Consider the following 24,997-nt stretch of genomic DNA (forward strand, 5'->3'; position numbering starts at 1 on the left):
TAAACCCTGAGGGCTACTCTCGGAAAGCAAGCTTGTGTGCACTGCTTTCCTCGGCAGTGTTCTTTTCATCTTGTACGATTTCAAAGTCCACTGAGGAGGGATGGTGCCCAAGGGTAAATTCCCAAGACATGGAGATGGTGATTAAAAAAAAATTTTAAAAAAAGGCTCCTCTTCTCCTGTCTTTAAAAATTCAATGGGATCTGGCATTTTGATCAGAGTAGGTAAAAAAGGTTGAAATCTGTATTTCGAATTAAGTTGGAAATTGTTGGATCTCAGCGGAAGTCCACCGCTGCTGAATTAGATTACCTCCTAGAGCTCCCCTATACGAATTCCGCTATTTATATTACAGTGAAAATTTAAAATGTTGCCGTCAGTCTGAAAAGTGTATTGTAGATGGTTTTCCCTAAATGTTCAGGTATTAATTCAATCTGATAAACCAATCAGCAGAAATTTGGGAGGTGGGGGGGGGGGCAGTAATGTTTTCCATTACTGTCTTTGTCAGTTCTGTGCTTTTGCTGTACTGGTTCCTTTCCTTCTGATGCAAGTTTACCACACTCAGTAGTTCTTTTTTTCTCCGTGCGTAGAAAGTCATGTGATGTCTGCTAATAAACGCACACCCATGGAAGTGTAACCTGTTATTCTTACATAATCCTACAGAGTTGGCTGAAGTTTAGACACAAACTTTTAAATCTGATTCATTATTATTATTATTATTATTATAATTATTCATCTGTTCTGTTTTCAACTCTCCACCGTCATTGATGATGAAAGCCCATCCTGGCATTGGGTTTGGTGAGTTCTTTTCTGTGATTCTTACATTTCTTTACTTCTCAGCCAAGCCTTTAAGAGAGACTTTGATAATCTGATTGTATCGATCAGTTTCATCTAACACAAAACAAGATCAAAATTATGTTTTTCTGACACATGTGAAATCCTAAACTCCAAAGCTATGACATTTCTATGTTCTCATTTAGATGGTTAATCTCTTTCATTTTGTTTTTCTTCGTTTCATCACCTTATTTCCTAACGTCGGGATTTTTTTTCAAATATTTGTCATTCACACCTGCTCCAAATAATTGTATGAATACTGTAGATCCCTCTAAGGACATCTGTAATAATCTGTAAGGATGTATGTGAATTCACATTGAATTCAGATCAGTTACTGTGGATTACATAAATGTGAACAATTTGCTCTATCAACATCTGGCTTAAGTCCATCAGAAGCCAAACACCTTATGGTGTAGCCTCTGCTGAGAAAGAATAGATTCTTTCATATGTCAAAATATCGTTTTTTATTTTTTAAATAGGTAATCATTTAACACATGAGGTTTGTTTTTCTTTATCTTTGTGATTTGGAAAGCTCTAATCTAATCTGGTCCTGTCAGTTTGAATAGCCTTGGTCTTGTAAAAAGAGGATATGAAAGATTTGTTTTTCTTTGTTATTGCACAACTCCATCTATACTTGTGTGTTACATGGTGGAAAAAAAAGGTAAATGCTCGTGAATATGTTCTTACTTTTTTCATAACTGGGGGAGGCTTATTTGAGGGTAGTTTATCTATATTAATCAGTTTACTATCGTAAAACCTGACGAAACTTAAAAAAAAAAGTGAGAACCGTGGGAAGGAAGAAGTAAGGCTTCTTGTACAAGATGATTGCTTAATCAAGGAAGAGTGCAGCAAGATGAGTTTGTGGTGGGACAAAACACAGCTTTCCACGTATTGCGCGGTTCCTTAGGAGAAAATTGTTTGCTCAAGATTCTTGTAGACATATTTTCAGCTTTTTATGAATTCATTTTATGAACCTAAATACAGTCACGAATGCAAATCTAGAACTCCTTTAGAAAAATAAATAAATAAAAAGTCATTCGCTGGGAGGGATTTGTACCCTGCTCTTGTGTATTTGCATTAAAATGATAACTTGTTGTCAAAAAATACTATGGGAGGCAAATCAGGGGGAAAAAAAAAATTAGCCTTACCAAAACTCTTTAATGAAAAATGAGAAGCTGGCAGTTTCATTTGTGTTCACATGCGCATTAAATCACGATACAGGAGCATCACGCCAGACACTCACAAAAGAAAACGGTACAAATATAATAACTGTTCTCTCTGTCAGGCAGCAAAGGACATTTTGGAGCCACAGGCAATTAGCCCCCACAATATGGAAAAATGCAGAGAGGCAGAGAGAGAAAAGTGAAGGCCTTTATGTAGGCAGCAGATAAGCAAAGAATGGAGTGTGACTTCAGTTCAGCCGTGTTTCGCGCAATCACTGCACACACTCGTACCCCTGAGGCTGAAGGACTTCACCACAGTTGATTATACTGGAGTGACCCCTTTGCATGGTTATAAATGAGATAAAGGTTACAGCAGAGGAATTCCATTTTGAAAATAGATTTGATGAATTTGATTAATACTTATACGTTCAAACTCAGAGCAGATGTTTCTCTGCGAAAAAACGAAAACCGCCGTATTTGATGTGACAATTTGCGCGTCGTCGACGCTGTTCACACGCCGCCGGGATAAGAAAAACGCAGAAATTCCTGATATATCCAAATACACAATGTTGGAAACCACTGCCAGTGCTCATTTAACATATGCTAAAAAGCTTGCTCTTTGTATCAGTGGGATGCACTATATTAAGTCAAAGTGTAAGTGCATGCCAGGGCAGGGGTTGCAAGAGGTTTCACAACATCCTGACATTTCCTGCTTTGGCATGTCTCTGGGCCTCAGGATGGAAATAACGGTACACCACAAAAGCACAAACTGCATTGAGAAAAAAAAATTGGCCAACATAGCAGGGCCTAAAACTTCTCTCAGTTCAGCAGACCAGGGCAATTTCAATAGAAGTTAATATCTCGCTCTTTACAGATGGACTACGCTTTTGGCTGAACATAAGTGGACACTGTTTTAGGTTCTTCTAGAGTCCATAACTCAGAGAAGAAGGACAAATGCCTGTCTTACATTACTAAGGAATTTTATTGGGTCGTCTATAAATGTGAGTATACATTTTTTTGTTGTTGTTTTCGTATGTCTATTTTAATATACTTCATGACGTATGTGCTGAAATTTGTATTTTTTGTTTTTATTTGAAATATCTGACCTATCCAACTTTTTTTTTTTACCACAGAGAATGTGACTATGGCATCTTGCTGGACCCCAGCGTTTTTAGTGCTGCTGACATTTGGAAATGTGTCCATAGCAGGCAAGTCAAACAGACTTCTGTTTCTATGACTGCTGTGCTTGCCTTACGGTCATAGTGGTTCTTGCCTTACGGTCATAGTGGTTCTTGCCTTTTACGGTCACAGTGGTTCTATTTGGTTACGGGAAGGCGACTGAAAGGCAATGCAGCCTGTGAATTGTGAGGAGTTATCAGTTCATCTTTCTGTTTATTTATCTGAAGATGTGTAGAACTTGTCGTGTCCAAGAGGAGTATAGAGATGAGTGATTTGTAATTAATGGTATGTTGGTGGAAATTTTTTTTATGAATCATCCAAAGGATGTCGAAATCCTCTTCATATCCTGAAACAAACAGGCATTTTAGATTTTGGAGAAGTGTTCTGGCCTACTATGTTTTGACAGAGAAGTGTTTTTTTTTGTGTGTGTATACATGTATTATGTATATATGTATGTTTGTATGTATTTTTACATTTATTTACTTATTGGCTTATGGTATCTTGATAGTGTATGAATATACATTTTCAAAATACAGAATTAAACAGGGCCTTAAACAAAACGTAATGTCATCACAATGACTTTGTGGTATTCACACTCATGGTATTCACTCTAATTTCTTTTCTCTTTTTTTTTTTTTTTTCCATAGCAACTGATGTGCTCCCATGTGCTGAGGTACGCACTCCAAGCCCAGTCGTTTCTTTTGGCTCCCCGGTGACAGCGTCATGTCTGATTAAGGAGAACTGCTTCTTAACTAAAGGGAGAAAATTTCATGTTGAATGGCTTGTCAAGAACCAGTCATTATCTAGCAATCTCCCAGCGACTGAGAGTAATGGAACCTATGGAATACTCATACCAAGCTTCAGGTACACTAAAGCAAACCTCCAGTGCTGTGTCCGATTGGACGGTAACTGTCAGATCGTGGGTGGAGTGGAAGTAAAAGGAGGATGTGAGTCTGCCTTATTGTCCCTCTCTTCTTTTACATAAGATAATTGATAGGTACATATGTCCTCATTAACGATAATTATAGATAACTAAACAATGATAAATAACTCTTGATTATGTACATGTTCACAATCTGTACTGTATAATCACAACCATCAAGAACTTCTGTATGTAAATCTCTGATTCAAGGTTTGCCCAATAACTCATACTCTGTGCAGCAAGTACAGAAGGAGTCTAAGAGCTTGAAACGGATGGATGTTTGAACTTGGTTAAATATTCAGTTCACCATTTTCAGCTCTTCTGTGTAACCTCACGCTCTATAATTTTTGTTCTGCTTTTTCGATACCTCTGTGTTTTCTTTCCTTTCATCTTCAAAGATGCTCCACCAGCTCCACGAAACCTGAGCTGCCTCGCAAATCTGACTGAGTCACGCACCCTGTTTTGTAAATGGGATCCAGTGGAGGACCCGCAGGACATCCCAACACAGTACAGTCTACATATAGAAACCAGGTCTGTAAAGCTTTACTCACCATGAAGGAAAAACCTTACCGTGTTCAATACAGCCTTAAAGAACGAGTTTTTGTTAATGCTGTTCTGTTCATAGCATTAAAATTGCATGATTGGTCAGTGTCTGTTGAGCTGTTATGGGTGGCTGGAGTAAAGACCATTCAAAACCATTTTCCTCCAGGGACCCTGAAGAGAGAAAGGTCTACACACTATCCCCTAGAGTTTATTCCTACAGGGTTCCACAGAAAGACATCTTTATATTCTCGACTATGCAGATTTATGTCACAGCTGTGAACTCCATTGGCCAGGCCACTTCAGAGCTCTTGCAGTTCTCTTTTATGGAAATAGGTAAGGGACAAACATTGACAGTGGTGGAGGGTTAGCGTGGACTTTCTGCTTGTGAAATTAGCACATTTGATAAAGAAATTGTTTTCCACTCAGTGGTCAAAGCTTGACATATCAGAATTCAATTTTTTAAATACAATTTCCTCTTAATATATTCTAGTCTTTATGCTGTAAATGGAACAAGGACTTGGGAGTCATGCGATGATGTTAGGAGACTTAACACACATTTTTCTTCATATTTCAGCAAAACTTGACCCACCAGAGATTCAGTGGCTCCATGCAGATGAGAATAGGTTTGGCTGTTTGAAACAAAGCTGGAGTTTTCCAGAAAACTTAAGGTGGATAAAGGTAACTTTAAACGCAGAGTTTCGACTGACACCAGTGCAAAGCCAACTGAAGGACAGAGAACAGGTGAATAATACTGACTGTATTCGTCCCAGTGGACCCAACCACAGTAAGGGCATATCCGAAAAAGGACCGACACAATTATGTATACGGAACCATTTCATGTTTTGTAGATATTTACGAGGTCGGTACGGCCTGGGAGGCAACTGGAGATATGCGGTCTCCTTCATGGGACAGAGTACCATTGCCAGATGCGAGTCAGGTATAAGCAGAGTCCGTGGAGTGAATGGAGCCAGCCTAAGAAAGGAACCACTTTAGAAAAAGGTACGCCATGCAGACTACTTTAATCTCTTGTCATAGTTCATACTTGGCTAGTCCAGGAGCCACGAAGTTTATTTGAAAGATCTTTCCCTACGTTTTATTTCAGAGTTCTTTTAGTATTTACCCCTGCTAAGCTCTCAAAAAAATGTTAATATGTCTGGTTTTTCCTCTACTAAACTTTGAAAGAAATGTGATTCAAAGATTTGAAAGGACATAAATGTGAATGATTATTAAGACATAAATGTACTCCTTATCTGATATCAGTTTCAAAAACAGAGTTTTAATAGATACTATCTATTCATCTCTCTCACCCTGGAAATTTTCATGTGAAATCTTCAGGGTTATACATTTTATCATGTGACTTCATGTGGCTTTTTTGTTTTAGACCTTCCTTCTGATATGAGTACCTTGATAAGCCAAATCTAAAACCTTTATCTCTACATTACTGAATGGTCTGGAGACCTCTCAACAGATTTGGAGTTATACAGTACAAAGATATTCTAAAAGTCATTTTTTAAATCGTCAACGTACCTTTTGCTGTGATAAAACTATTGTATTTAGTGATTAGTAATGTATGTTGGTCTCTCGTTTCAGCTCCCAATGGCCGATTGGACACATGGCTGAAGGTGATAGAAGAACAGCCCCTTAATACTGTGCAGCTATTCTGGAAGGTGAGCACCACCACTCTGAGACACTTTTGAAGAGCTCCGATCAGGTGGATTTGTTTTTAATAAAATGCACCAAAAATGGGCAAGCATGTCATTTTGGGACAATAAGGACATCTGGAAAAATCTACACAGGATCAATAGATAGATGATAAAATAACACATAAGAAATTAACTGATGAATTACAGGCCTAACTCAGTATACACAAGAGATTAGATATAAAAGCCATCATCCATTAAAATGCCCATGTCTTCCTCTCTCAGGCAACAAAGCAGTTCAGAGCCAACGGAATGAACTTGTCTTACATTGTCTCAGCCCAGCGACGGCCGGCATGGAAACTGTGTGAAACAAATGAAAATTACTGTGTTTTCCAACTCCCCAAACGTGCCAAACTTGTGTACCTGACTGCTAAAAACTCTGTGGGGAGATCCACTCCCATAACAGTACATATAAATAAGCACAGAGGTACGTCCATTCATTTCTCACAGTAATTCTATTATTATTATTATGATGATGACGATGATGATGATTATTATTATATTTTTGATTGAGATGTAATTTCAGTCTTATTAGTATTAATCTTTTGTATATCCCTAAATGAAGACTCTTAAATGCATAACGTAAGTGTATGGATCCAAATCCAATACATCCTGAATGCTAGTTTTTTGTTTTGTTTTGAGTGTGGCTGTTTTTGCATGCCTGTAAATGCTCTTTCTCTATCTGTCTGTCGGATTTCAGATCTGGATTTTGTTTACAATATGAGTGCCAGCCCTCAGACTGATACAGATCTGCTGGTTCAGTGGGCAACCCCAGAATCCTCAGGTGTAACTGGATATGTGTTAGAATGGAAACCACTGTGCAACATAAGCCCTGCTTTCACCTCCTTTGATCTCGTCAGCAAAAATCAATCCAGTTCTCTATTATCAGGTATGCTTTCAGCTGCAAACACATGTTTATTAAAATACTTGACTGAGACTGGTTGCTTTCATATAGTACATGCAATACATACCAGCTCTTTAAAGGTATGTTTCTACGTACTACAGTGAATTTATGTGATTAAAAATGCATGCTTAAATCATTATTTTCCTCAACTTTTGCTAAACAGGCTTCCAGCCATACAAGCCCTATGCAATCTCTGTGTATCCCTTATTCAAGGGTGGGATAGGTCGTCCAAAAACCATAGAGACCTACACCAAACAGAAAGGTTGGTATTATATTACTTAAAACCAGGGCTGTTCTAGGCATCAGTCAGAGATTAAGAACTGCCAAAAGTTGGAAAGTTGTGAAAAAGGACCAAAAAACACTTGGAGCTAAATAGCGATACAATACTTCCCTCTAGTGGTTCTTCATATATTTTTGATTTGGGCCTTGTAAGCACTGATCAATTGTCAAGGATTTACATGTTAACTGAACTCTGAGCACTGGTCATTGCAGCCCCATCTGAGCCTCCGAAGCTGAGTTTAGGAGCGATCCGATATTCATACGTTGAACTACAATGGGATGAAATTCCACTGGAGCACAGGAATGGGATCATCCAAAGCTACACGGTTTTCTGTTGGGATGAGGAAGACAACGTAAAAGGTACCGGATGGCTCTTTTCCTTCTTCTTTTCAGAAGGGATACGTCACCTCCAAATGACTTTCAAAATGACCGTTGCATGTTTTTTTTTTTTTTTTAGTTTTCAGTGTGAATAAAACCCAGAGGCGTTTGGTTTTTAGAGATCTCAAGCCTTATTCTATGTACAAGGCTTTTCTTATGGTCAGCACAGAGGGAGGGAGTCTGAACGGAACGGTTGTGACCTTTCAAACTGAAGTTATAGGTAAGAAGCAACAGTAACAGCACTGTGCTGAAATGCAATAATGAGATCATGTGACTGAAGACTGAAAAAGCTAGGTAATGAGGGAATGGCGTAGCATTTCATTATTAATGTCTTTTTTTTCCCCACCACAGATGCCTTGAGTATTCTGCTGATTGTGATCCCTGCTTGTGTTGGAGTAACTCTCTTCAGCATCATCCTAATGTTTACCTGCTTGACCAAACATATGCAGTGAGAATTCATACATATTTATATTTCATATATATATATATATATATATATATATATATATATATAGAGAGAGAGAGAGAGAGAGAGAGAGAGAGAGAGAGAGAGAGAGAGTGGGGGGCAGATGAAATGATAGATATGGAATATTTATATAAATTCATATATAATTGTATATCAATACATTTACAATTGTTATATTCAGCACGTTTTTTTCTCTTAAAGACTGAAGATGTGCCTTTGGCCCATCATCCCGGATCCTGCCAACAGTACTATAAAGAAATGGATTATAACAGAGTCACAACAGGTACGAATGAGAGGGATAATCTAGCACCCTAACATATGCAGTCCAATTTTTTTCCCTCTTTTTCTTCAATATCTTGTCCTCTCACTTTTCACTGAACCCTTTTCAGAAAACAATTTTTTTTGGCCCTTTTCCCTTCATAAATCTCAAGAGACTTAACAATAATCTTAAGCGTTGCGTGCTAACGATACACATAGTGTAGTACCTCTGACTGGTCTTTAAGTGGTGCTATAGTTCATCAACCTGTTTCACTTAAAACTAAAGCATAAGTTCAGCAGCAGGTGGGGGCAGCTCTATGACAACGACACAAATTTTCAGATTTGGATAATTTAGTCCTACTCTTTCATTTCATCTATATATCTGTGTAACTAACTATGAATGTTTTTTTCCTCATGTAGGCACACTTATGAGAATCTTTGCTGTTGTTGCCTTTGTAGAAGCTTGAACAGATGTATAGGTCCAGATGAACCTTGTTTTAAACAGTGTGTAATTAATTCTAAAAGTGAAAAGTAATAGTAAAAACATTTTCAGGGTGTTGATGCAATGCTCAAGGTCACTGATCGCAAACCGTATTGATTATTCGCTTGTGTGATAGGCCTAATGCCATTTTTTTTTTCTCTCTGAAGGATCTCCCTTCCTTTAAAGATATCAAGGAGCCTATGCTGGTTTCTCTGTCTCATTTGAGTGTGCTGGACCTGTCTAATGATGACGGGAAGATGAAAGATGAAAGGCTCTGGCAGAGTGACGGGAAAGATGGTAGTGACCGTGAAGAGACCTCACCCCGCCCCTCCATCTCTTATAACGATTCTGTCCCCTACGCCACCGTGGTGTTTTCTGGCTCTTATCGGAGCCAGCCTTCCTCTTCCTCACCAGTCTATCTGCGTTCTGAGTCTACTCAGCCTCTCTTGGAGGCAGAGGAACCTTCCAGCCCTCCTCCGTACGAGAACGTGTCTGTTAGAGCGACGACTGAAAATGATCAGTTTGGCAAGTTTGAAGCAGGTAGCTTAGGAGAGGGTGTGAACGGTATGCACTGGGAGGATTTTCCCTTACTGAGTGCCTTAGATGTCAAGTACTCTCATCAAGACAATTAACGTCTTGGCCCTGTGAGGCCAGAGTGACCTACTATTCAACAGTCTGTGTCTGAGATGTATCAGCCAAAAGAGAATGATGTCCTCACATCTACGGCAGAAAAAAAAGCAATAGTTATGTTATTAAAAGGATACTTCTTTTTTTTTTCTTGTTTGTACTGTATTATATGATGCATTAAACTTCAAAAAAAGTATGGCAACACCATTTGTAAACTATCAGTTGTTTTGTGTGAGTGCGTGTGTTTTGTTTTTTTTGGTTATTTTGCTTTTGTTTTAATTTCTTGCAGAGTAGGCTAAAAGAGCCTAACAACAAATAAATGAAATGACCTTAAGTGGGTAAACAAAGAGGTAGTGACAATTTCCAAAACAAACAAAAAAGAATAAATAAAAAATAATAGAGCAAAGGCTGGTTTTACCGCATTCTCTCTCTCTCTCTCTCAGTATTTCGTTGTTTATGATTAGTGATGATTATTACCATAGAGCATTATCATAATAGTGTATGTACATTGTTGTCCTCATGTTGATGTGGTGAATGTTAGACATTTCATTTCCTCATATGTGTATGCTGTTCTTATTTGGATGTATGTCTCATCCGTTATTATTTTATCAGTAGTATATGTGGACTTGTGTGTGTGTGTTTTGTATTTTGCTGTTTTGCTTTTTCAGTTCCAATTCACAATTTGTACCTATGTGCGAAATTATGTGAAATAAATACACACATTACAATTAGTAAAATGTGTTTGTCGCACTGAAATGCTTAGGAAAATACTTGATATGATAACTAATGCTTTGTACTGAAAAGCAGACTGATTGATAGAGAGTCCGCACATTCTGTTCCCTGTGGATTAATTATCATAAATGTTAGTCTTCTGACTTGTTTGCTTGTTCAAATAGAACCAACACTTCATTACATAAAGCAGTCGAATCAAACGACTCATCCACAGTTTTACAAGATGAAAGGCAGCAGTTCAAATGAAAGTAAAATAAAAGAAAATCTGCAACAGATTTAACATATCTGATGTGTAACGGCACAGCGAAAAAAAAACCTCATAACTGCTATGTAAATCAGCATGGGAAGCGAAGGAAAGGGTTTTTGGTTACCTAAACTGCGGAAAACGTTAAATAAGAGTACATAGTAAGTATAACAACAAACCAGACATTACTGAGGAATTTATTCCATATGTCTTTCTGTCTCTCTTTCTTTGACACACTCTTACGTTTATAGATAATTATATGTAGCTTCAACACCATATTTTTCTGACAAACAATTGATAAACTGAGTAAAGATAATGAATAAATACATTGTGGGCCTAAAATTTAGTGACCATCAAATACATAGGCTACTTGCTTTTCACGACGGAGTATGTAGTGTACTTGCCCGTTTCATAACGACTTTATTCTCGTTAGATTACGACTTTATTTTCCCTCAGTGTGGCCCTAATATGTTAGGGAAGCCCATTTCCACCTCTTAAAAGAAAAAATACACAGATTACAACTCGTTATTTAGAGATATCATCTCGTTATTTACAGATAGTAACCAATACAGACCATCTCAGACCAGTTCAACCAATACAGACCATTTGAGACCAGTTCAACCAATACAGACCATTGAGACCATCAGCTTCTATCAGTTTTTTTCTCAACTGGAGCTAGACCAATACATTCCAGTAGAAACTACTGGTTTTTAAATGGTTTTCTACTGGTGTTCTATTGGATGTCTACTGGGCATTCCAGTAGAAACAAGTTATGAAACCAGTTGAATGTGTTTCAATTCCCCTATAAAAACCAATAGGAACCAGTTAAAATTGCTATTAGTTTTTAAATGGTTTTCTGCTGGTGTTCTACTGGGATTTTCTACTGAATTTGAACTGGAATTTCCACTAGGGATTATTTAGAGATAACATGTCTTTATTTAGAAATACTGTCTCGAAATACTGAGATAGTGTATCATTATTTAGAGATAGTATCTCATTACTTCGAGATAGTATCTCATTATTTCGAGATATTATCTCATTATTTCGAAATAGCAGACTAATTCGAAACTGAGATGTTTCTGATCTCTGGCGGTCAGTCATCAACAGCAGAGGACACTAGTGAACAATTAGCCTAAAACAATAATGAATTCAGTCATTGAAAGCTATTTTAGATGTGAATTCACAAATCGTCAAATTCTAGGGCTTTTGGATGACATACATAATATCTTTCTGTCAGGCTTTCTGTTGTCTGTGATAACACGGTGCACAGACTGACTAGAGTTCTGACTACTTCAGCTGCCTCAGTTAATTATAGTCGGTTAAATTCGGTCAACAATAATGTCACCATAATCATTATCATCATAACTTAACATATAGACTATCGTTAATCCCTTTCCCTTAGCGTGTCCAATATCAAAAGAATACAGGGATAATTAGGGCACTACTGTACAAACAGAGACATTATTCTGTACATGCTATACACGGGCGTTAAGGCACTGGTTCATTCTATATGCTGATGTAGGCTACTCAGCAAGTCATTCGGTTTCAACGGAATCATACATGGGAAGCTCTATAGAAACAGTATGGGCCCGGCGTTTACGCTACCTCTGTTGTGTGTAGCCTCCAAATAATGAGACAGTATCTCAATATTTCAAGATAGTACCTCTAAATAACGACGTACTATGTCAAAAAAATAATGAGATATCTCAGAATAAGGAGATACTATCTCTAAATGATGAGATACGATCTCCAAGTACTAACTCAAAATAGATATTATCTGTATATAATGACATGTTATCTCAAAATAATAAGATACCATCTCTGAATAACGACATGTAATCTCTAAATAATGAGATACGTTGTGTAAATAACGAGATGATATCTCAAAATAACGAGTTGTGATCTTTTTTTTTTCTTTTAAGTGGCGGAGACGGGTTTCCATACTCGCATCTTTGAGAAGGTCAAACTCTGGCTGGAAAGAAAATCCATCGATGCAATCTTACATTGATTACTTTTCCTTGAACCGCTTCTCCATCGCAGTCTAGTTACGTCTGCATAAGATGGCGGGCACCGTTCTATAACTAGGGATGCGTGTGGGTTATTTGAACACTGTTCGAGATTGGATTATGAACGTATGTTAATATATTAACATATTTAGCTGTCTCGGTGGTGGCGAAGATGGCTTTAAGCAAGGCTATAAAGCCCGTCTCATTTCTTTTGCGAGAATGTAGTGAAACGCTAGCGGTAAGGACAAACTGCTTGGCATTTGGACCAAAATATGCTCGCTACTCAGTGTCGACTGCACGACCTTTAATTAACTGGACTCCAGTTACTACTCATAGTAAGTTTTGGCTTACTGTCAGAATTAAACATACCCCATGAAACTGTTTGTGACAGCCAGAGATTGTTTCAGTCAGGCGATTGACATTGAGATAGCTGTACTTGATGGCATAACCGAAGTTGGTCGTGCTGTTTGATAGGCTGTTTCTATTAGACCTTCAGTCTCGCATAACATGAAGTGTTCTGAAGTATGGAAGTGAACCATGGGAATAGGAATGCACGTCTTAGAATTTCAATACCTTTATTACAAATTACTACTTCGTATAATAGTATTTAGAAGTATCGCCCTCTTGCGCCTGCAAGTGACATCACATTGCTTGTCGTGCTAAGCAGTTCACTGTATAAGCTTGTGGGGGCGCTATGGGACTTAACATATTGACATTGGGGGGAAATAATAGTTCCGATTCTCTATAGCACTTGAATAGCTCTGCCCTGAGATCGTGTATTCCTAAAGCAGAGCGTTACGATAGACCATTTGAGCTGCTGCAATCTGAAATGTGACTGTCATATGACCTGGGCGTCATGGTGGAGGCGTGAGATCTACGTGGATGTGTAGAAAGGATGTGGACAACCAAATCATTTCCACTAACCCCTTTAAAAATGATATACTTCTTAGTCAGATTCCACTGAATTAGTTAGAAACATAAATCATTATCCACAACTTGCAAAATGCGAAATGTATCCCGTTACTTTTGTTTACACAACGTAAAATAAATCCATTGTGTGTGTTCACCAGTGAAACACATAACTTTCAGACTGTCCTTTTTCATCTTCTTTTCAACAATAATTTAATATAGTGCTCATGAACATCGTGTTTTGTTATGTTTTTGACAATATTCTAAATAGCTGATGGAAACTTCACAAGCCAACCAGTCAGATTTTATGCCCGTGCTGCAAGAAAAAAGCAAGGTAAGTGAAAAAGAAATAAACTTTTTGAAACTCATAATATGCTCTTTGATACAAGAGAGCAGCACTGACCCTTTTAATTTTGTAAACCTAGCAGATGTGCTTCAACTGGCACACTACAAAACAAAGCCAAGCTACTCAACTGCACTAAGCCCCCCCCAATAAGTAAATGCACAGGTGCCCGATTGAGAGTCCTTTGCATTATTGTTTGTGAGGAGAGATATACTGAGGCATGCACTGATATTCCATACATTTGATTATCAAAGTGTACACTCTTAATTGTAGACATTCTAGGCTGCTGTGTGTAATTTTTGTCATACCTTATGTTCTGTATTGTCCTGTGTCTGTCATTAGAATTTCCAAGTCAACTTCAAGACCTGCCCCCATCAATGCTTAAACTTGAATATGCTGCTGTTCCACTCGCTCAAACGTATGTTTACCTTTCAGATTTTTCTAATTTTTTTTATAGGCATTAGCTGTTTTTTATAACTGGTACCTGCTATTTGTGCTCTTTAGTTTTGCCTCTGGACAATGTTTTATCATATGATTTAAGCATTTCTTAAAATGATGGACGGCTGTGCCTCTTGCCTGAACCAAATTTCAAATATGTTTATAGAACTAGTGATGTTGTGAAGAAGCTGATTTCACTGGAACTGGCAAGCCACGTACGTCCTTATTCATTTTTTTTTGTTCCATTTTTTTCTCACACTACTTTCACAGCTCTGTTTCACTTTGTCTTTGCCTCACATCTTCTGTTATTTAGTTCCCTCTGTCCTTTCCAAAAGATTACAAATGTCTGTATAGACTGAAGTACTATGACAGGCTCAGCCTTTAGCCAAGAAAAGGACAATATGGAGTATTTTACTTTGTGGTTTCAGTGAATTCTCAGATGTTGTCAAATCTGTCTGATAGGTTTAAAAGGGAATATTTAAAGGCTAGATCTGGAATTGACATCTGTGTTTACTTTTGGAGAGCTTTAACTGGACACGCAATGTTTTCATTCTCAAACCATCACCATGTCCATCACCAGGGCGAAAAACTGCGGTTAAAAGAAGAACAACTGATTTCCAAAGTGCAGAGGGATAAGAACGATCGTACTTCAACAGAGGTGAAGGGTAGGTTCCTCTTACAGATCTTGAGAAATAAAACTTCTGCTTTAACCAAATAGGGAATCTCAGCATGCTGACTCTTGATGCTTAGTATAACAACCCAACCATTTTCAACTGTATTTCAGTGGCTGTTTTGACTGCAAGGATCCGCAACTATCAGGAACACTTGCAGAAACATCCCAAGGTATGCATCATAGGAAAGAATAAAGTTATTCAGTGCTAGGTTGTCTGTCTGCGTCTGATGTGACTCTACCACTATCAATCCCTCCCACTTATTGTCACACTTTTGGTATGAAGTTTGTGAACAGGATATCCTGTGTGTGTACTGACCTCAATATAAGTAAAATATACTTAAGATTAAATATAATTACTTTAATATTGTGATTTGCTCTTCAGTTTTATGCCAAGAACATGAGGATTTTTAACAAGAGACTTTATGATTAGAGTTGGCATTGTAGTAGTATATACCCTTTTAGGTATTTCTCAACTTCCTTGTCTGAATGATGGTACAGCCTGTAAATGTTGTGCGCTTACAGACAAGTCTGCCGAAAAAACATTTAAACGATTTGAGGTTTAACACACGGCGCTGTGTTTTGTGTCAGGATAAGGCCAACAAGAGGAGGATGCTGATGAGCATCGACCGTAGGAAGAAAAAGCTTAAGTTTTTGAGGAGGACCCGCTACGACGCTTTTGAGAAAGTCTGTCAGGAGCTGGGAATCGCCTACACCTTCCCACCTGACTACTACAGACGCGTCACCAAGCGCTGGCTGGCTAAGAAGGCCCTATGTATCAAGGTAACACAGCAGATTTTAAGACACTTCATCATTTTTCCAGTCTGAAAAAATGTCAAGAGGTCAAGTGTGAACGTCAAGCATCACCTTCCATTGTTGCGCAACACTTATAATTTCGCTGTGGTAGAACTAAGCTTTTACGTCATTTGTGTCATTTCTTTATGGTTAAGTTCATGTTGCCCTCTACTATGTCTTAGATCTTCAAAGAGGCCCAGAGGAAGAGGGCAGAGAGGAGAAATAAAGTGAAACAGGCTGCCTCCCAAGCAAAGATTGAGCCATCCGGGGCTCCTCCACCAGAAACCCAAGAGACTGCAGTCTAATGATGTCCATCTTATATCAATAACTGGCCAACATATATTTATTGGGATGTACACCAAGTTCCGTTTATTAAGAATCACAAATAAATGGCTTTTTTTTTTGTTTGTTTTATGTTTTTTTTTGTTGTTCTACTTAAGGGGAACATTCAGTGGTCGATCTTACACATCCCTAGTTCACAATTTGAATTAATAAAGTGTATTATTATAAAAACTTAGATCTGTGTTGGGTTTTGCTTCCATCATATTTTTTGTTTGAAATGTTAGATACCAATTTTTTTCCTTCTTTCATTATCATTGGTTGTAGTCTCAAGTTATCATATTGATCATATTAGATAAGAGTCTTCTCCAAGATCTGGTTCTATGGAAGATATGAGATGAAGGCAGTTTGAAAGCTCTGTGGTTGTGGTCAGCACAGATGGGTGAATCAGCTTTAACTTTTTTTTTCTCTGAACTGAACATCTACTTGTCTTATTTTACAGGAAACATGTGACAGTCGGATATAAGAGGTCAAAGTACCAATATTTCAGTATCTCATGATGCGATGGTAAAGTTTTATTGCCGAATATGTTCATATTAACCATGCATTCTAACCCTGCATCAAACCAGCGTTTGTGGTCGTAAGTGCTGAAACTTTTTGAATGCATCGGAAACATTGCAGCGTGTAAGCCACAGTGCGCACAATTTGATGTGTGTCATAACTTCCTTTTGAACATACTGATTCAGATCAGAGCGGCACACACGGTAAGAGAGTCAACATTTCCTTTCTCACACTTCATGACATTGCTTCACAATGTTTCTTTGTATTTTCAGTATATTTTTTCATACTTTACTGAATGTTAATTTAGTGTAATCTCATTGGTAATTTGATAGTAGTTAAAACTTATGAATATTTTATGCTGTTGAAACGCTTATAGGCATTGAATGTGAGGCATCTTCGTCTGAGAGCTTACCATCACGCTTTGTCTTAGTCTTGTTTTTTTTTCTTTTTTCCGTCCACTGAACTATAATGGGCTAAGGTTAAAAACTGACCACTAATAGGTTTGAAAAAAATGGTTCTGAAGATGAGATTTTAATTGTTATTTCAAAACATCTATCTTTAGTTAAAGTATATTTACATAATTGGCTGAACTCCACTTAATTTTGGATATAGTATGGCTTCGTGTGTATCATTTTTCATGAGCTATGTATCCGTAGTCTTCGCATATCTGAAAGTTGTAAACCAAAGGTCTAACAAATTGTTCTCTTTCTGTTGTTCTGTTGTTGCTATAAAATTGATAAAGTGAGAAAAAGTTGGTCGCTTGCATCAAAAGTTGGTCACAGGCACCTCTCTGTGGCATTGTGTTCTCAGATACCAGGAACCAGTTTTGTCTGACTGCCATGTCAAACCCAGTGATTACTCACCAACCAGGGGCAGGGTCTTACGGCACAAATGTGCAGACAGGCGAATGGAGTACTCCCCTGTGCTCCTGCTGCAGTGATCTCTTAGTCTGTGAGTGTGTAGTAATGTATCAGTTCATTATTAGATATGTGAATATAGATATCTCTCGTTCTCTCTCGCTCTGTTTCTGAAAGAAAGAGAGGGTTAATGGTTATATGATAAACAAGTTCAAAATAAACTGATGTTTGTTTGCACCTGCTGTTGTATCCATAGTTCTGAATTTTATTTAGAAACTTTATTTGGGATTTAACCATAAACTGTTTATTTGCATCCCAGGTGCCCTTGGCTGTCTCTGTCCCATAGGACTGGCTTGCTACGCGGCCAATAAGTATGGAGAGAACCCATGCCTGGCCTGTGTTCCAGGAGGCATGTCTTCAATGAGGACACACATGAGACTTACTTATGGCATTCAGGTACATTTCTGCTATAGCATTAGCATATTTATTATATTCAGACATGTACCACCATGCAGATCAATGTCATTTATTACATTAAAATACCTTTGTCAAACAATTCTACCTTTTATTCTCCATTTTTTGGGAAGTTGTTTTATAGCTGTTGCATCCAGAAAGAGAAATGAATGATTTCTCAATCACCTTTACAGCAACGGCTGTTATTTTCAGTTGTATGTCTGGTTTGTCACTTTTCTTTTCTCCCTGCTACATTAAACTGAAAAAAAAACAAACTTCTTTCTTTTTCAGGGAACAGTTTGCAATGATGCAGTAATGACCTTCTGCTGTGGTGTGTTTGAGACATGCAGAATGACCAGAGAAATGCGAATTAGGAATGGAGAAGTTTAATCATGCCATAATTGAGCCCTATTTTTGTTACAGTACATATACAACTGTACTGAAGTATATACAAATATAATGACGTTGCCCTTTGACATGTGTATGTGGGGGGGACAGGATGAAAAATAATAACAAATAAAAAAAAAAAAAAAAGAAAGAAATATATTGAATTCTTTTTACATTTCACTGTAGCAAGAATTTCACAGTTATCACAGTGTATCTCTGTTTTGTTTGAATATGTGTATTAACCATACCTGGTACCTGATTATCACGACATATTTGCATTAAAGGTTCCTTAATAATAATGACATAATAAAGTATGATTTTCTGTTTATTTGTGAAAATGTGACACACGCACCACCCCCCCCCCCCCCCCCCCTCTTTTCCCTTCCCCTTTCCCCTCCCCCTTTTTGTCTCACTTTTTTTTGTTGAGATAGACCCTGTGGAAACACTGGTTCATGTTTAAGCAGTGAATTCAGTAAAGCTATCTGTGATTGGTTGTTGTTCGTCGTGACCTGGCAACCAAGTTAGGGCTTGGAGACGCTTTTTTCTGTCAAATCCTCAAGCGAACCTGCTTGGGATTTACGGTTAGCATCGCTAGTTGAAGGCAGAGACAACTTGTGTTGAAGCCGAAAGAACAAAGAGAGTGGGATAACTAAGTATTTACCACTTGTTGCTTTCGCTGAGCAGCAGTGAAGATGTCGTCGAGAACGTTACCTCTGCTTTTCATAAATCTTGGTGGAGAAATGCTGTACATCCTGGATCAACGCCTACGAGCTCAGAATATCCCAGCCGACAAGGCTAAGAAAGGTAGTTAGCCAACATAGCTAGTAAGCTAACGTTGAATGCTTTCTTGCCAGTCACTGCTAGCAAGGTAACTAGCAAGCTAATGAATGGCATTTTTGTTTTAGTTGGTCTTGCTGTATATTATTAACCAGTTAATATGGGTAACGTTGAGTTAGTGTTGCTGTTTTCACCTGTGCTTACGAAGCACGAGTTTAGTATCCCAAGTGTGATAAAGTTTATAGCTTGTTTAGAGATTATAAAATACAGTCACTTACCACCCGCAATGGACACGATTTACACGAGCGTAACTTTGAAATGAATGGACTGATTAAATCAGTTGTAACATAACTAGCGATACACCCACATGTGTATTGTAAATGCAAAGAACGCGTGCATGACTTCAGCAGAATTCCCTACGACTTCAGAGCAAGTCAATTGAGCAAGACCGGGAAATCAAACCGACAGCAACTGTTAAGTTGTGATGGTTGCACTACGTTGTTGTGAGATGAGAGGAAGGTAGAAAAACAACAAGACACTAACGCGAGCCTTTTTTTTTTTTTAACTACACCTGGTAGAGACGTGCATTTGTCTTGCATCTTATGATTAGTGAAAACACCCATAGTTTTTTGCCTTTTTTTCCTGCATATTTTTGGTGCTCGTTTGTTAATAACTCATGGTTATCTTGCAATCTTTACATTGTAGCTGATTGGCTAGAGGAGGACAGAAAAAGAGGTATTGTCTATCCTGTTTACTTTGCTGATGGCTATAGAGCTGAATAGAGTGCATTCCTGCAAGAATCAACTCAGCATAAATGAACTACACTGCGTTTAAGGATGGACTGTGGGTTTCTGCGTTCTGTTTTCTTACATTTTGCTTGCAGAGGTGAAAAAAGTGGTGGGGATGGTCTTATGAATCATAGACTATGCTTTTATGTATGATATCATGATGTGCCAATGCGGTCATACAACAAAAGGCTATTAAATGGTAACCCATAGAAGATGCTAAGATGACCAATCTTTATTTGCATTACTCTAGGCTCTAGAATGCTCAGTTCAGCTCGCTTGAGTGCTTGCCTGTTATATTGAGTCATGGAAGCAAGTCACCTATATGGCTCTTCTGGCTTTGTTCTTGTTTTGTGGCAGTTATGAATGATATCATCACCACCATGTTCAATAAGAAGTTTCTGGAGGAGTTGTTCAAGCCACAAGAACTGTACTCCAAGAAGGCCTTGAGGACTGTATTTGATCGCCTTGCTCATGCCTCAATCATGAGACTCAACCAAGCTAGTATGGACAAGGTAATTCACAGAGAAGTGTGGTCTCCTTCTGTCAGGCTTTCATGTCCTTATTCAGAATGACAAATCAGATTTTATAGCATCTTTTCAATTCCGCCGTGTCTTTTCAAACGGAATCGAGGCACATTGTAGTAACTGACCAATACAGACATGCCAATAACGACACCGTTACAGCTGAGCCTTATTCTACCAATACAATTGTGACTGGTCATCCTCTCATCACACCCCCTGCTGTGTTTGCTTCACAGAAGAAGTACAGTAAAGTTTTATGATGGTGTAGGTGGATGCAATAAGTTAAGGGTAATATGCTACTGAATCACAGCGTGTCCGCAATAATTCGATTATGGCTTTGCTCAACACTAATTTCACTGAGGATGACTTTCTTTTATGACATTATTTGAAAATTATGCTCATAAGGGATAATTCATACATTTCCTCTCCCGAGTCATGAGATCACATGTCATTCATAATGATGTACTGAATAGCTCCCTCTGGTGTGTAATGTGTGCGTTCATCGACTTTCTCAACAAGTTTTATTAAAAACGGTACCAGTGACACTGGGGCTTTTTGGTTTCGCCAAAACAGCTGTATGATCTGATGACCATGGCTTTCAAGTATCAAGTCCTGCTGTGCCCTCGACCTAAGGACATTCTCCTTGTGTCCTTTAACCACATGGATGCAATCAAGGACTTTGTAAGAGATACCCCCAGCATTCTCAGCCAAGTGGATGAAACCTACAGACAACTCATAGAGGTAGGAGAACTCTTCCTACCCCCTCTTCACTTTACAGTTCAACATCCGGATCAATCTGTCAAGGTCTAACAGAACAATGCAATCCTATTAACTTCTGCTTACCTATGAATGGTCGATCTTCACACTTGAACAGTCCAAATGTGGTAAATAAAGCATTGTACAGAGAAATTTTAACAATTTATTTTTCTCATTAATCCTAGATATACACGCCCTTATCTGCGGGTGAATTTCAACTCATTAGACAAACACTCCTCATCTTTTTTCAAGATATGCACATAAGGGTGAGTCCAATCTCTCTTTTCTGGAACATTCCATGGGCAGTAAAGAGCTTTAACGATAAGCACTAAAATGCCAGTTTTCTCAAGCATCACTAAAACGATGTCATATGTGATTTGAACAGAATCACATGATGTATTTAAAGTGCTTCGACTGCATTTTCATTCATCTCTCTAAATGATCTTGTAGGTGTCCATTTTTCTGAAAGATAAAGTACAGAATTCCAACGGACGATTTGTCCTTCCCACGTCTGGTCCTGTTCCATGCGGGACCCAAATCCCTGGACTTATTAGGTACTGTTGTGTTCAGTTAGTTCTTCCTGCTCAGTCCCTCATTATCCTTTAATGTCTTAAGAAAGGACTAACAGTTACATCAGAATTAACATGATTTCTCCACATTTAGTGTTATTTTCCTTTTTCTTTCTCTCTTTTTAATTTACGCAGATTACATTTCAAACCATGAAGCTAATAATGTTAATGCTTAAGTTACAAGTTACCAAAATGAGTGAACCTAAGTTCAAGATCAGTCATATTTCATCAGTCACCTTGATAGAGCATTTGATTGCACCCTGTTCGTTTTTATGTGTGTTCTGGGTGTTTGTGTGTGTCATACTGTCTCTCTGCTTAAGTCCCTGTTGTAATTTATGTTTCTGTCTGATGTCAGGCTGCAGTCTTCTGTTACAGCACAGTTTGGCAGGCACATTCGCAGTTAATTGCATTAGCAGGAACTGTTGGACATATAGTCATTTTCTATATTTAGCGAAGCCTACTTTTAGACAGGCTCTGATTATGAAAGGATTTAGTGCAGCCATGCTTAAATCCTAAAACATTTATTTTGCTAAGGGACTGTGCTGAGCGTGGAGCTTAAACAATGCATGAAGTAAAATTACCGTATGCCTTTGAACAAATGCACTGTAAAGTTGTCAGGTTGCACTGTAAGCCTGCTACACATCAGGATGTCCATCACTGATTCCCATGTATAGTAGTACTTCAGAGTTTTCACAAATTTCCTAGCCTTCATTTTATGACTGCTAATTTGATTGAACTTGTAAGATGTATTTGCTGACTTTGATTGTTGTTTTGCTGTTTGTGTGATCATCAGAATGTTCAGTTGTACTGGTGAGGAAGTGAAGAGAGCACAGTTTCGTAACGGAGGAAACTACACCAGTGCTCTCAGAGAGGGTTCCTTTGAGATGTTTGGTGAGAGAGTCATCAAACTGGGCACAAACATGTGAGCACCTTTTTCATTTACTATTCAGTGCCGACATAAGACTAGATACTTCAATGATTAGACACTTGAGTCGCCTGTGGCTTAAGGTTATGCCTAGTTACTGAATCATTTCTCATACTTGGAAATGGAAATGATCCTTCGGTGGAGTGTGAACTCTGATTTCTTGGAACAGGTACAGCGTGAGCCGGCCAGTTGAGACACACATGTCAGGGACCTCTAAGAACTCTGCACAGCACACCAAGGTAAATTTAAAAAAAAAAAATTATTTTTATCTCTGCATTTGAGGAAAAGTTGGGCTGAACTATGCTATGTAAGACTTTTGATTAATGATATTAGCTTAATTATTGGATTTTTGTGGCAAATTTTTTCTGTAACTTCAAACCCGTGAAGGTAAACACGGCGCCAAATCCCCTTGCCAAAGAGGAGCTTAACTTGCTTGCAAAGCTCATGGGAGGTTTGGAGGTCCAGAGGCCAAGCAACACAGACTCTGGTTTCCGTGTTAACCTTTTCGCCACGGACGAGGAGGAAGAGTGAGTTTTATGGGACACCATGGAAACTCTATGCCATAATTTGAACTATTTCAGGACACTTATAGTGTTTTTTCTCATATATCCTCTTATAGAGAAGCTTTAATCTCAAGACCAGAGGAGTTCTCCTATGAGGTGATCAATATCCAGGCAACCAAGGTAAGGTTTGGGTCTGTCCACAAGCGTCAGATTAATGTTAGTTTTGTCTCATCTTCAGCAGAGCTTTTCAAACAACTCACAAACTTCTGAAATAACTGTTAGAATCAAATCACTGCACATTCGGGCCAGGGCTCCTAACTCACATAACTGGTCTTGACCACCTAAGGATTACGGCGAGCCGGTCGGCCTCTATGAGGCTGAGCTCCTAAGAGGAGCGTACGCGTGGGTTATCAGATCAGACTTATCGGCGTCTCATTATTCCCCCGTCTTGTGTTTCAGGACAAACAGGCCAGTGCTGAGCTCCAAAAGATCATGGGAGAGTTCCAAGAGGCTGGGGAACCTGCTCCAAGCTCTAGCAGCAAAGGCGATGACCTTTTGGCTATGATGGATGGCCTGTGATGCAGTGTCTGTGTTCATGTAGATTGCAGAGAGTTTGATGGTTGAAGCAGGCTAGGAACTGCGGCGCGCATTCACGGCTCACCGAGCAAACAGCCCTGTCCTCTCGCTCAACCGAAATCTCACGTACATGTGCCCGTAAACTTGAGTATTGACGTCCAAGTGACAGTTATCAAAGGAAATTCTCCACACAGCTTTTCTGTGAGCCAGTGCTTCACAGCAGAACCTTTTGTAAGAGAAGGTACCACAGTTTGGACTTAGTTTTATTTTACACGTGGTCGGGACCATCCTCCTATATCCATAGCTGTTAGCTCTGTCCGAATTGTAACAGCAGAGACCAGTCCCATTGTAGAGGTGTAGCAGTGGGGACTGGTTTGTCCAGCGGTAATTTGTTAAACTGCTTTATCCGAGTAATGCCTGTCCTGTGACAGATGGAGATCAGAAGACTTTTAGGACTCATGTGGCATACATTCAGTTCAAACGTCTATAAACCGCAGCGTTCAGTTTTAGTTTTCTGTGTACTCATGCTATGAGATTTGAACACAGTAGCCACTTACCAAGCTCTTGCATCTGAGCAGTCATGAGACTGCAGCCAGTGTACACAGAACGTAGTTAAATTTGTGGTTTTGTAGCCCATCATGTGTGTGGGAAACACTGTGCTCACAGATCTTTAGAATTCTGATCTCAGAACAGATAAGAACGGATAAACCTCAATGGAAATGTAAAGGATGAAACCAAAGTGCACTTGACTGCATTCAGCATGCATCCTGAAACGATTGTAAAAGGGAACATTAAGGACAATGAATATTTTATATGTGGTCCAGAAATCTCTGTCTGATTAGGAGACATAATTCAGCCCGGCGAACTCTTTTCTCGATGAGAAAGTGTCATTATCCCGCGTGACGGAGACTGCAGTGACAGAAAGGGGTCAGGCAGTGCTTTTCACCGCAGCTCTCAGAGACTGTGTGTTCAGCCAGAAACGATAACAGTCTTGAACAATGGGACCTCATACAGCTAATTAGCCAATCTGCAGGGCTAACGCTATGGGCTAATTAGTTAAATCAGATTTTGCTGAGGTTGGCAAAAAAAAAAAAAAAACTTTACAGGACAAGCATCCCTCAAAAAATGCAACAGATAACACCTGTAGAGGGAGTACACGCTACATCAGCAGCCTAGTCGT

The 24,997-nt window shown here is 38.7% G+C and overlaps 4 protein-coding genes across 5 annotated transcripts in view; all 4 read left to right on the forward strand.

The window, feature by feature from the left end:
• Positions 1-11,278, forward strand: part of csf3r (colony stimulating factor 3 receptor) — a gene marked incomplete at its 3' end in the record, with an annotated part of 94,245 nt that extends 82,967 nt beyond the window's left edge. Inside the window, exons 7-21 of the mRNA XM_030783199.1 lie at positions 3,818-4,117; positions 4,491-4,623; positions 4,802-4,968; positions 5,210-5,376; positions 5,484-5,634; positions 6,226-6,302; positions 6,561-6,762; positions 7,036-7,224; positions 7,403-7,501; positions 7,732-7,878; positions 7,976-8,116; positions 8,248-8,344; positions 8,564-8,645; positions 9,269-9,706; positions 11,261-11,278. Of these exons, the coding sequence (XP_030639059.1) occupies positions 3,818-4,117; positions 4,491-4,623; positions 4,802-4,968; positions 5,210-5,376; positions 5,484-5,634; positions 6,226-6,302; positions 6,561-6,762; positions 7,036-7,224; positions 7,403-7,501; positions 7,732-7,878; positions 7,976-8,116; positions 8,248-8,344; positions 8,564-8,645; positions 9,269-9,706; positions 11,261-11,278 (2,408 nt within the window). The remainder of the gene's footprint in view (positions 1-3,817; positions 4,118-4,490; positions 4,624-4,801; positions 4,969-5,209; positions 5,377-5,483; positions 5,635-6,225; positions 6,303-6,560; positions 6,763-7,035; positions 7,225-7,402; positions 7,502-7,731; positions 7,879-7,975; positions 8,117-8,247; positions 8,345-8,563; positions 8,646-9,268; positions 9,707-11,260) is intronic.
• A 1,504-nt stretch (positions 11,279-12,782) lies between these two features.
• Positions 12,783-16,318, forward strand: mrps15 (mitochondrial ribosomal protein S15). Its single transcript, XM_030781878.1, has 8 exons — positions 12,783-13,045; positions 13,891-13,953; positions 14,305-14,380; positions 14,567-14,615; positions 14,981-15,065; positions 15,185-15,243; positions 15,662-15,853; positions 16,048-16,318. Exons 1-8 carry the CDS (start codon positions 12,883-12,885, stop codon positions 16,168-16,170), a joined length of 810 nt encoding a protein of 269 aa, XP_030637738.1. The 5' UTR covers positions 12,783-12,882; the 3' UTR covers positions 16,171-16,318.
• Positions 16,319-17,525: 1,207 nt separating this feature from the next.
• On the forward strand, positions 17,526-18,454 carry LOC115819206 (cornifelin-like). Its single transcript, XM_030782765.1, has 3 exons — positions 17,526-17,656; positions 17,882-18,018; positions 18,307-18,454. Exons 1-3 carry the CDS (start codon positions 17,545-17,547, stop codon positions 18,403-18,405), a joined length of 348 nt encoding a protein of 115 aa, XP_030638625.1. The 5' UTR covers positions 17,526-17,544; the 3' UTR covers positions 18,406-18,454.
• A 640-nt stretch (positions 18,455-19,094) lies between these two features.
• On the forward strand, positions 19,095-23,820 carry oscp1b (organic solute carrier partner 1b). 2 transcript variants are annotated; one of them, XM_030782483.1, is made up of 11 exons: positions 19,095-19,206; positions 19,885-19,914; positions 20,325-20,479; positions 21,062-21,229; positions 21,430-21,510; positions 21,695-21,798; positions 22,607-22,735; positions 22,908-22,977; positions 23,126-23,265; positions 23,358-23,421; positions 23,701-23,820. In XM_030782483.1, exons 1-11 carry the CDS (start codon positions 19,095-19,097, stop codon positions 23,818-23,820), a joined length of 1,173 nt encoding a protein of 390 aa, XP_030638343.1. The 2 variants fall into 2 exon arrangements, with proteins under 2 accessions (XP_030638343.1, XP_030638344.1); XM_030782484.1 differs by lacking the exon at positions 19,885-19,914.
• Positions 23,821-24,997: the final 1,177 nt, after the last annotated feature.

This window comes from Chanos chanos, chromosome 8 (assembly GCF_902362185.1).
Source record: "Chanos chanos chromosome 8, fChaCha1.1, whole genome shotgun sequence".
Classification (NCBI taxonomy): Eukaryota; Metazoa; Chordata; class Actinopteri; order Gonorynchiformes; family Chanidae; genus Chanos; species Chanos chanos.